The following is a 12312-nucleotide window of genomic DNA, read 5'->3' on the forward strand; positions in this document are numbered from 1 at the left end:
TAGAATATGACATCTTTAACCTTTTGGTGGCTTCCAAACCAGGGGTGTGATAGAACCAATGTTTTGCTGAACAACAGATACGGTATCAGTAATTGAAAACTGAATCTCAATTTTGGCAGCTTGGGGCTACAAGGCCTTTTCCTCCCTCCCAAACCTTTGAAAACCCCCATCCTAGGGACTCTTTCCCAACCATCCTTCAAAGATAATGGTATCTTTGAAGTGACTGTGTCATATAAGTGATTTTGCCTTACACCCACCAGAGAATGGTCTTCTGTGTTCTTTCCAGGGTACACTAACACTGTTGATGCTTGACAGGGTGGCAAGTGTACAAAGTGAACCTGGCCAACAGAACCTCCTTGTTCAGCAGCCACTGGGGAGGAAGAGGGGCCTGAGGCAGGTAAGCAGACCCTGAACAGGCAAGAGAATCATCTTATGAAATGGAAGCTCTGTTTAATTTTTAATGCCCGTGTATATTAAGATTATATTTTGCCTTCTCTGTACCTGAAATAAGCAGTACAGAGCAACTTTAAAACATGGTAAGTGCTTGGGTGCAAGATGATCATTTTAAGCTTCTATTTTAGCTCTGAACATTCTTACTGGCAAAGCTGATTACTCAGTAAAGTAAGTGAGGTTATAATTCTATTTGTTCCCTATCCAGAAACTTTCTTTCCAAGCCACGCTTACTGACAGAGATTTGTTGTACAGTTTATTTAATGCCTGCTTCTGCATAGAGGCAAAGACAAAGAAGTCTTTCCTTCCTCATTTCAAGATTAAGGATTTAATTCAAAACAAATAGAAGTAAAGATCATCTTTACCTATTTCCTCAGGTGGAATTCTTTGAAGTTACTTTCTAAATAAAAATCTCAATGAGGCTTTTCGCTGTTGCTTCAGTGGGAGCCTCCCAATAGGGATTCAGGTACCACACACTTGGCCAGCAATAGACATGGTTTTTTTGTTTGTTTTAAATAAACTTCCTCTTTGAAAGTTAGCATATATTCAACGACAACTTTTAGAGGAGCAAGGTTGATCAGTAAGCGATGGTTATTAATTTTGCATCCTAAAATCCCAAATTTACAATCTAAACTATGTTAATTAATGTTATTGTGATATATAAAGGAGTAATAGTTGGGAGATGAATTGGATAAAGAAGATGCCAGAAGAAAATAATTATAGTTAAATAAGCAGAAAGAAGTTGGCCAGTTACCAATGTTAAGTAGCAAGCAGAACAGCGCACAGAAACATAAATGTAAAACACAACAACTGGACAGTGGGAATCTGCCGAGCACTGTGTTTCCTCCTAGGGAGCCAAACCCTCTTGCAAGTTTTCTTTTGCTTGTTCTATTTAGCTGAGACGTCCTCTATTATCACGTCAGAAGACTCAGACAGAACCAAGAAACCGACAGGCAGCTCGGCTGTCAACCACTCGCAGGAGCATTCAACCTAAAACGAAGCCATCTGGTGAGGCCTCCTGTGTCCCTTCTGTCTGTACCACTGATGTGATGCTGTACAAGGCGGCCAGGAAGGCCTGCAAACCCTGAGCCCATGCAGACAGGCACACCTGTAGGGCAGTGCTCAGACAAGGGGGAACATTTCCCAGAAAATTGTAGTGCCTTTTTCTTCTTACCTTCTCCAGCCCCTCTCCCTAACCCTATGAAACTAGGTAAATGGTAGAACCCAAGGTAAACCACTAATTCGATGAAATTTGGCTGTAGAGGCTGTGTTTTCTTTATTCAAACCAGGAACTGGGTTTGTTACACGTCTTACTGAGGATAAGGATGTGATGAATAATGGGGACTTTTAAATCCTGTTGGCAGCTGTTATGAAGAATGATAAAGTTCCATTTAATGCTTTATGCAAATCTTAAGGCCAGTTATGGAAAAATGAACTTTACTCAAGTCCTACTCTTTATAAGAAGAGGGAATCAAACATACACAAACACACTCTCATTTATTAATAAGCCAGCAATGTCTTTATTAGTAAAAGCTAGGAGACACTGTTTAAACCAATTATGGAGCACTGACAGAATATTTCCCTAACTACTGCCTTACCTCTGACCTACAGCAGACCAGAAACGATCTGTAACCTTCATTGAGGCTCAGCCAGAGCCAGCAGCTGCCCCAACAGATGCACTTCCTGCAACGGGTCAACCTCAGGGCTGCAGCCCCGCCCCATCCAGGAAACCAGAAAAAATGGACAATCCAGTCCTCACGTCTTCCCCTGCCATAGTTGTTGCAGATCTCCACAGCCTGTCTCCCAAGCAGGTGAGGGCACTAAAAAACAGGCAAGGCTTGCTCACTGCAAACTTATTTCTAGAAACCACTTGGAATATGCAAATTTATTCCACATAATTAAGTCTGAATCTGTGGTGCTATTATCCATATAAACACTGGTCCTGGCATCATGAAAAAGAAAATCTATGTAAACCCTATGACCAAGAATATATCTACTTAAGAAGGACCAAGAGGAGTCTTGGTATTTTTATATATATAAAAAAAAAAAAAGAAAAGACTTAACAGCTAAAAAACCATTGAAAACAGGCATATACCAGTTGAGCATCCTTAATAAGATAATCCAAAATTCAAAACTTTTTGAGTGAGATATGACTGACATTCACACAAAATGCTTAAAAGATGCTTATTGAAGCACTTCAGATTTTCATATTAGGGATGCTTAAGTGTAAGTATCTAATGCAAATATTGCAAAATAAAAAAATTATTAAATCTAAAACACTTCTAGTTCTAAGCATTTCAGATAAGGGATATGTAACCTGTAATACATCACTGAAAAATAGGTCAATTAAAAAGTAATAAAAGGCCAGGCACAGTGTCTCGCACCTGTAATACTAGCACTCTTGGAGGCTGAGGCGGGTCCATTGTCAAGCTCAGGAGTTGGAGACCAGGCTGAACAAGAGTGAGACCCCATCTCTACAAAATATAGGAAAAATCTAGCAGAGTGTTGAGGCAGTCACCTGCAGTCCCAGCTACTCAGGAGGCTGAGGCAAGAGGATCACTTGAGCCCAAGAGTTGGAGGTTGCTATGAGCCATGGCACTCTAACGGCAACAGAGTGAGACTCTGTTTCAAAAAAAAAAGAAAAAGAAATTAAAAATAAAGTTACCAATTTAGACAAAGCCTTTAGAAGTCCAATGCGCTATCCATTGCGCGACGGAGCCTAGACAAAGCCTTTAAATATGGAGCTTTCTGTGTTGTATAATATGAAAGAAACTTTATTTTGATTTATTTCCTCATTGTTTTGATATTTTTCTTGTTGCTTTGATTTTGTTCCTTCTTTTGATTTTTATAAATTAATTCCCATGCTTTTCATGTGATATTTAGAGAAAATTAAAGGCCAATATTACTGTATATGTTTGTATAGTCTTTGATGCTTAAAGAGCATTTTAACACTTAACCACCATTCTCTCATTTGATCCTCACAGTCTATAAGATAAGCAAAACAAAAAATTATGCTCATGTGCACATTAGAAAACGGAGACTTAGAAAGGGCCTGTATAAGATGTTACCTTTATCAAAGGCTAGAACTGGGACTGACCTTCTGATTCCTTGTCCAGTTATAGCTAGCCAACAACATTATTTGATACTCTCTGGTACCCATCCAACCTTTCAATGATGTTATGATCCTTTTGATCGCAGAGTGAGGCCACCTCCGCTGAAGGAGAAAAGAAGGAAGACACGGAAGAAGCACAAGGTGCGACAGCACATAGTCCACTCTCTCCTCACCTCTCAGACCCTGATGACTTCACTGGCCTCGAGACATCCAGCCTCCTGCAGCATGGAGACACAGTCCTTCACATCAGTGAGGAAAATGGCATGGAGAACCCTCTGCTGTCCAGCCAGTTCACATTGACTCCCACTGAGCTGGGGGAGACAGATGTGGTCCTAGATGAGTCTCATGTTTAATTCTGAACCTTGTAAGCTCTGCAAATATAGAGGAAACACGGAAGGGATCCCTCTTTTAAAAGCTGAATAATTTTGCTTAAAAAAAAAAGATTAATTACAAAAGAGCACTTTACATTAAATGGGTGGCAGAAATCTAAGTATATTTTGCTGCTAATATGCATAATGTTTCCTAAACATTTTAAAAATCAATGGCTAAAAGGATTTAGTTGTCTGAAAACCATAAGAATCAGGGAGGAATAAGGGGAAAGAGCCATTTCAGTGCATGTTATGATTCGAGAAGCCTTCAGCAGTTAAAAATACATGCTATTACACACTGCTTTCATAGAAATATTAACAAATAATATGTTCTAAAAAATGTAATGTTCTGAGATTATTCACATTATACATCCCACGCAAATGTTTATTTTTATATTTTAAAAATATTAAATCAGGTGACTATACTAGTAGAAATTTACATAAAATAATAAGAAAAAATACTAGTTTGGAGAGACTAAATAACAAATAAGCCTGCAGCCTTTTTTGTTTTGATCAATAATACAGCCATTTAGAAGAAGAAAAAAAAATACTATATTTAGAGCTGTGGGCTTTTCATTATTTATTTTTTAACTGCAATTTTCATTGCACATTGTAAGTCAAAATGCTAATGGCATAAGATCATTCCATTTCAGAATATTTCTAGAAATTATCTGACATAATTCTGAATTAAGAAGAACTTAAAAATCCTATATAACTACAAAAACAAAATGTAAATATAATAACTTAAAAGAGACAGGACTTCTTCTTCTAGCTCTCACTACATAAATGCCAAGATTAGGAAATACTCGAAAATGTGGTTACTTTTCCTTATAGTATTCTGTGCCTGCCCTTGAGGGCATATTTTCAGATCGTAAGGTTAGCGTTGTTAGAATTGGTTCTATAAAATACCTTTTTTTCAATAGTAACAATATTCGTCAGATCCTTACAACATCTAAGCTTATGAGGAAAAAAATATAAAGTAAACAACTCTTCATAGTCACAGCCAACTTGTATATTCTACAAATAAACCTTTAATTTGAAGTTTAGTTACTTCAAGAAAAGTATAAAACTTAGAAAACTTGTGAAGCCAATAACTAGTGTGTTATTGATCCAATAGTAGGGTTGGGCATCATGTAGTTCAAAACTGAATTTCAAAATTTTAACAGTTTACATTAGAAAACTGTTATATAAATACTAAGCATATTAAAAACTCACATACAGAAACTAATTCGTATGGTGGTGTGTGTGCATAAGTGTGTGTGTGTGTGTCTTTTAGTTCTCAATTCGAAGTTAAATATAGAGTTTGATTATATTGAAGTGAATTTAAAACATTTCATATGCTTAAACTTTGACTATGTTGGCTGTGAAATATACATATAAATATATAGATATTTATATATATATATAAAGAGGAGACCTACTAAACCCATCCTAATCATAAAGGCAAATTATTTTTTTGTTAGAATTGCTTATTACATAGGCATTTTTATACTGCGATTTATAATTTTAAATATAATTTGGAGTTTTCATCCCATTCACTAGAGAATGAAAGTTATCTGTGAGTTAAAGTTAAAAGTTAAAGTTAAACATTTCAAATCTAAGAATTCAGAGAATCAAGGAGGTAAATGGCCTCTTTTATGTTTTACAATATTTTTACATCATTTACACTTAATGCTGACTTAATTCTCAAGTGCAGAAATATAGATGTTATGTGGTTTAATGATTTTAAGATGTTATATATCACCTGTTAAAAATTATGCTGCTCAGTTAGCATTAGAGGCCTTATGTTTGGTAATTACAGATGTCTGGGCTATGTGAGTCTCTGTAGTATGTGTATACTCAGTTCCAGTTTCTTTGTTCAAATTATCTATGTATAATTGTGTCAAATATTTTAAAAAGCAAAGGGGTCAAAGACGATTGTTAAACATCCAACAAGAATCCTAAATATCATTATATACATTTTAAAAGTACTGGGCTGTATTGAACATGATGATGCTGGTCTGTCTGCCTTTTAGCCTGACTCCTTCACTCTAGTGTATGGAACTCTGTTAGAAATTTTCAGTAAGTTAAGTAATGTACTTTGCAAAAAAGTCTCCACTCTGAGAAACAGGGCTTTATAGAGTGGGAATGTTTTCATATTTGGACTACTGAGATTTTGCAGGTGTGTGCATCTGTTCCATTTAAGGCGCCCTTAAATGTGTTGAATGTAATATGTTGAACGTTTATGTGTAATGGCTAACGTTCCTATATGTATGTGCATAAGACTGTCACAAGATGTATTCTCAGGAATACTATTACCTAGAGTTTGAAGAAATAACCATTAAAAAAAAAAAACAGTTGGGGAAGAGTAGAAAAAAGTTTAAAATAAATGTCATTTTTTTGTAATGTTTAAAATATTTAGTATATAACTAAAAGCTATTACATGTGATAAATACAGTATTGAAAATAATAGGAGTTTTAAAAATATATATTAGTATAGAGGCTATTTGGGCCAAATTTGAGGATTGCAACTTAGGAGCATAAATTCAAGTTGCCCTGAACATATATGGTCTCCATAGATCATTTCTTAAACTATGATGCTTAATGATATTAAGAAGAAAAATAAGACAGGCATCCACTTCCCATGTATGAAAAATTGAACTAAACAAAGAAGTTGCTTCTTCTGAAATTAACTTCACTTTTGAGACATGGTTTAAACTATGTGTTATTCATAATAGTGCATATAGATTTATATTAATCAAATCAGTTTGAATCCTGGATATAACATTTTCTATAGTAAAACATTTTCCTTTCATTTTTTAGTATTTGCTGCCTTCTATAATTCTATTAGATAAGTTATTTGATTTTTCTGAAAAGGAAACTGATTTACTGAGTGCACTGGGACAAGGCAGTGCAAACTACAGTGTCCAACGGCATAAATGAGCATGGTGATGCTGGGAGAAAAATCCGTGGTTTTGGTGGTCTGGTTAAGGCCTGTTGCACAGGTGGCTGGAGTAGTTGGTTTGCCAGGAGTACTTTTTTTTTTTTTTTTTGTAGAGACAGAGTCTCACTTTATCACCCTTGGTAGAGTGCCGTGGCGTCACACAGCTCACAGCAACCTCCAACTCCTAGGCTTAGGTGATTCTCTTGCCTCAGCCTCCCAAGTAGCTGGGATTACAGGCGCCCGCCACAATGCCCGGCTATTTTTTTGTTGCAGTTTGGCCGGGGCCGGGTTTGAACCCACCACCCTCGGCATGTGGGGCCGGCGCCCTACCCGCTGAGCCACAGGCGCCGCCCAGGAGTACCTTAAACAGGGTGACAGCTCCTCTCTTCTTCAGCATCTGGTCCTTTAGTCAATGAAGACCTTTCTCCACTCTACTGCCCAGCTCCAAGAGTATCTGAGATGAGAATAGGGTGTGCATAGGGACCTATAGGGAAAAAGGGATCATAAATGAATAGAATTATAGTCCAAAACATGAATTAAACATCCTTCCTCAAGTTCAACTGGATACTTTAACAGAGCCGAGTCTCTGGGATTTGCTGCTATCACACCTAGTCATGCTGTTGTCCTGTGACCTCACTCTTGCAATTCCATGGCCTTGTCTTGGCAGTGAGTAAATGTCCCACTCCCTCATTTCCTGTAGTGGGTCTCAACTGCAGCATTTCAAAAATGAACTTTGATTTGATACTCAGGAGAATAAAAACAAGTTGAGAGCAGAATGTATTTGGAAAGCTTAAGACAACTTTACTTATTACTTTAGAATCATTTAGGATTATAGATCAATGTACCTCCATAATATTTTTTAATAGTCACTGTGACCACAGGATGAAAATCCTTTATTAGCCATTTTATAGGTAAAAAAAAGATTGACTACACAGCCAACTTCCCTCAAATGACTACAATGTCTATTATGAATAATGAATGACCAAAGAACAAGGAAAAATGCATATGAATAAATACTGAAACATTTATGAAAGATATTTATGGAAGATATTAAGAATTCTGTGTTTGAATATGCACATATAATAAAATAAATCTAAAAACATTTAAGATGCCTGAGTAAGTTTCATTTCTTAGTGTAGGGATAGATTGACTTGTGCAGGAACATGTTTATTTTTGATCCCTGGAGTGTGAGGATTTGCCTTTTTAATGTTTTGCTGTCCCTGTTCAATACCACCTCTCATTTCTCTGGTCTGAAGTTGCCATCTAATTAACACCTCCAATTTACTCACCTCCACGCCCTACTGAACTCTATTCTACTCAAGCTTTCCGAATCTACTTTTCAAAATAAAGCACACTGAAGAGACAGACATACCAGTTTGACTTCTCTGCCCAGGTTATAACCTTTTGGAATGACTAAGGGATTTCACAATGGGAATGTTAAAGACCTGCCTGTCCTCTCAGACACACCATGTTGTCCAAATTACCAATGGTTTCTTTTATACAAAGCACAAAGTGCCCTATCTTTCCCCCCTAAGGCTTGCTCTCGGTAAATCCATTTTTCTCCTCTCTCATAATTTTATTACCCTTCTTTTTCCTGATCCAATGACTCTAGACACATTTGAGACACTTGTACCCATTTCTAGATTGTGTCTGAACAATTCACAAACATCACACTCTGTGAATGAGCATTGGTGAGAGACACAGGACAAAGGGAAGACTTCTCCTTAACCCTCTAACATTTGGCTGAAAAGCCAACGATGAAAGGTGGATTAATAGGAGAAAAGGTTGATACCAACATTACCAAAAATGAAAAAAATTAAAAATTTATTTGATTATAATTTTACATGACACAGAGGCCTTCAGAATGAAGACCCAACGATTTAAGGAAAACTCTATTTTTATAATTAGGTTCAACAAAATACGGACAGTGGTATAGAAATATAATTAGACAGCTGGCTGTAATCTTAGCACTCTGGGAAGCTGCTTGAGCTCAGGAGTTCTGGACCAGCCTGAGCAAAGCAAGACACCATCTCTACTAAAAACAGAAAATCTAGCCAGGAGTGGTAGTGTAGGCCTCTTGACCCTGCAGGGAAGCTGAGGCAGGAAAGTGCGTGGACCCAAGAGTCTGAGGTTTCTGTGAGCTAGGCTGAGACCATAGCACTGTAGCCTAGGTGAGAGTGAGACTCTGTCTCCAAAATAAATAAATAGAATAGAAATATGATTATGCAAAAAGTCTAATGCTAACAGGCTGAAGGTGGAAACCCAACAAGGCCTCTGGGTGCAGCATTTCTTCCCTCTGGGTATGCCACAGGATCATCTTTGGAATAGGGATCTTAGGACCTATAATCCAACAAAGTAAAGGAGCTAAGAAAATTTCACCCCAAAATATGATTCCTTGGTATAAAGATTATTTTGAGTTAAAAGCGATTCATAATTAGGAAACTCTGAACAAAGACTTTCCTTTATCTACCTAAAATCTTAAAGGGCTTCTAGACTCCTTATTACATGCTACTAACCTGACCCTAAGGTTATTTGAAGCACAATACCTATGGTATACTGAAGGTACAGTTTATTTTTAACAACTAAGTTAGTTCTGCTATAATTTATCTTTAGTAAACAGAAAAATTGGAGAGAAAAAAATAGTTCAAGAAGAATAAAAACTGTGACCCACCTATATTAAATCCCAGCCTTGTCTGTAATGTTAACTCATAAAATGAAGCATAACTGTTTTATTAAACTAATCTATTAAACAGAATTAAGAGACTAGCCAAAAATTATAAAATTATATACAGTAGTTATATTTAGTCTGAAACCTAAGGCTCGACAAAAACTACCTGTTGGCCACACTGAAAAATTTGTACAATATTAACATTATCTACTGTGTCTATATAAATACCTCAGGAAAAATTGGAACCTAAATAAGAATTTCCCAATAAATAGTACAACAGTAACATGACCTCATAAGTAACCCCACTCCCAAACAATGTTCAAAAATACTCACTTAAATTATCCAGAACTTTGGATCAGTTCTGTAGGGATTCTTAAAACTATATATTATCTTAAGAACTATACTAAATCTGTAAGTAAAAATACCAATAATGTTCTCATTATGTAAACCTTAACCTCGAAACCCATAACTTGTAAATGTTTATAAGTTACTGCTAAACAGTTTCATTGGGTGGCGCCTGTGGCTCAAGGAGTAGGGCGCCGGTCCCATATGCCGGAGGTGGTGGGTTCAAACCTAGCCCTGGCCAAAAACCACAAAAAAAAAAAATAAAATAAAATAAACAGTTTCATTCTCTTACACTGATCTTAACCCTGACTTAGTCCCTGTCAGTGTTAGGGAGCCAGAAAATCACAAACGTATGCAAAGTGACTAAAGTCATACAAAAGCCAGATGAAAGCCCTGAGAAATTCTGTGAAAAACTGTGTAAAACAGACTACCAAACCATTATATAAAGTTACTAAGAAAAAAGAGACTAAATTAAACAGACAAAAGCCCTAGGAAAAAAAACAAAGATCTCCACTTGAGTGATTAACCATGTTCTGTTTAGTCTTTTATATCTGTACACCTTTTGTCTTCAAAAATTCAAATCTAGGTCAAATATTGGAACCAGTCCCCCTCAAAGCACGAACTCCGTGCCATCATCCAGACCATACCCACATTAAAAATAAAAGAAATCGTAACCTAGGTCCATCACAACGGACTAAAGAGAATTGTAAAAAACAAAATAAATCCAGCCAATCCTTGCAAGGTAACTTTTGAAATGGTCAACAAGCTCTGCTTCAGCCACATACTGGAAGCTGGCTGATCAAAGCATGCTGAAACCTGAGGAAATTCCTTGTGAAACTTAAACTTTGAAAAAGAAGAAAAGAAAAGGTAATCTGGCCATCCACACTACTAAGACAGAATTCTTTTACTAACCTATTCCCAAAAATGAAAAACTGATTCAATAGAGTATTAAAAAATGTACTTAGATCTGTTCTACTTATTCATTCTCATCCTAATTTATATTTAGATGTCTTTCAGCCATCTTATCTAGATTATTAATCCACTATCTTCACAGTTAATTTAGCTTTTAAAGTATAAAACTTCCAGGGAAATTCCACACAAGAGGAATAAAGAAGCTAAATAAATTTCATCCCAAAATATGATTCCTTGGTATAAAGATTATTTTAAATTAAAAGCTATTCATAATCAGGAAACTCTGAACAAAGACTTTCCTCTATCTACCTAAAAATCTTAAAGGACTGCTAAACTCCTTGTCACATGCTAATAGACTTGGTCCTAAGGCCATTTGAAGCACAATACCTATCTCTCAAGTTAATTTACTAGTCAATCTGTTTCCCTCCAACTACCCATCCCCCCTTAGCAACCACTAGCTACATGTATACTTTCCAGTTTCTCTCCCCCCTCCCTTCTAAAAAGCATGTTTAAAAACCATAGACTATCACTGAAACTTTGGGAAACGATTCTTGTATTTCCCCCCATACTCATGGTATTTAGAAATAAAACTTTCTCTTATTAATCTACCATAACCGTGAGTTAATCTTTTCACCTAGGGAAAAAGGTCAAATTTCCCTGAGACTCCCCTTCAGAAGTCAAGCAGTTAATTTCTTCGTGGCTGGTTTTTTACATGTTTGTGGGTGGGGTTGGGGGGAAGAAGAGAAATTAAGAGTAACACTTATAGATTTTATGGCTGGCTTTGGGGACAAAGGACTCTGGTTTCAATGAATCGCCTAAGGGAAGATGGATTCTAATTCCTATGATTAGCTTTCATGGAGAATGAGACACAGACAGAAGGGCAGAAGGTTACAGTAAAACATCTTTTTCTGAGGCCGTGATTTTCTGAGCCCTAACAGAAAAACAAAAAAAGAAGACAAGAAGGAGGGACAGAAGCAGAAAAGAAGGGTAATCACCACCACCACCATTTCCTACTGAGCACAAGTCATTCTGTTGGGAGAATTAACCTGGATTTAACAATCCTCACAAATCCTAAAGCCGGGCACTGTCTTTAAAATAAGAAAACAAGTCAAGAAGTGACTTGCCAGGTTACCCAGCTAGTATCTAGCAGAGTCAGGATTACTGTATTAATAAGGATTATTCTAAGAGAGAAAGAAAAAGAGAGGAGGGCTTTTTTTTTTTTTTAAGGGCAAGCACAGGAGCTGGAAAGGAAAGGAATACATATGCATACGACGGAGAAACAAGAAGTAAAGCAAGTCAAGGAGAGGGAACAGTAGGAAAAGGAAAACTAAAAAAAGTTCAAGAAACTTCACTAGGGCGAGAACGGGAAAGCCCAAAAAGAGAGTAAAAAACGAAGGTCAGAAAAAGAAGGAAGTTCCTGTGCTAGGCCCCTCCCGTTGGCAATCTGCTGGTATCCCGTGCCCTGAGGAGAAGGCGGGACTTCCTGCTCAGCCCGCAGCTGCTTCCGGCATATTCCGGAAGCCCGCACGGGGAA

At 36.9% G+C, this 12312-nt stretch overlaps 1 protein-coding gene across 4 annotated transcripts in view; it reads left to right on the forward strand.

The window, feature by feature from the left end:
• The window catches only part of UNC80 (unc-80 homolog, NALCN channel complex subunit), a 256795-nt gene extending 248838 nt beyond the window's left edge, over nucleotides 1-7957 (forward strand). For all 4 annotated transcript variants that reach the window (XM_053597780.1, XM_053597781.1, XM_053597782.1 and 1 more), the window contains 4 exons: nucleotides 316-397; nucleotides 1347-1458; nucleotides 2062-2261; nucleotides 3649-7957. In XM_053597780.1, coding sequence (XP_053453755.1) covers nucleotides 316-397; nucleotides 1347-1458; nucleotides 2062-2261; nucleotides 3649-3915 — 661 coding nt within the window. In that variant the 3' untranslated portion in view covers nucleotides 3916-7957. The remainder of the gene's footprint in view (nucleotides 1-315; nucleotides 398-1346; nucleotides 1459-2061; nucleotides 2262-3648) is intronic.
• Nucleotides 7958-12312: the final 4355 nt, after the last annotated feature.

The sequence above is a fragment of the Nycticebus coucang genome, chromosome 7 (genome assembly GCF_027406575.1).
Source record: "Nycticebus coucang isolate mNycCou1 chromosome 7, mNycCou1.pri, whole genome shotgun sequence".
In the NCBI taxonomy this organism is placed as follows: Eukaryota; Metazoa; Chordata; class Mammalia; order Primates; family Lorisidae; genus Nycticebus; species Nycticebus coucang.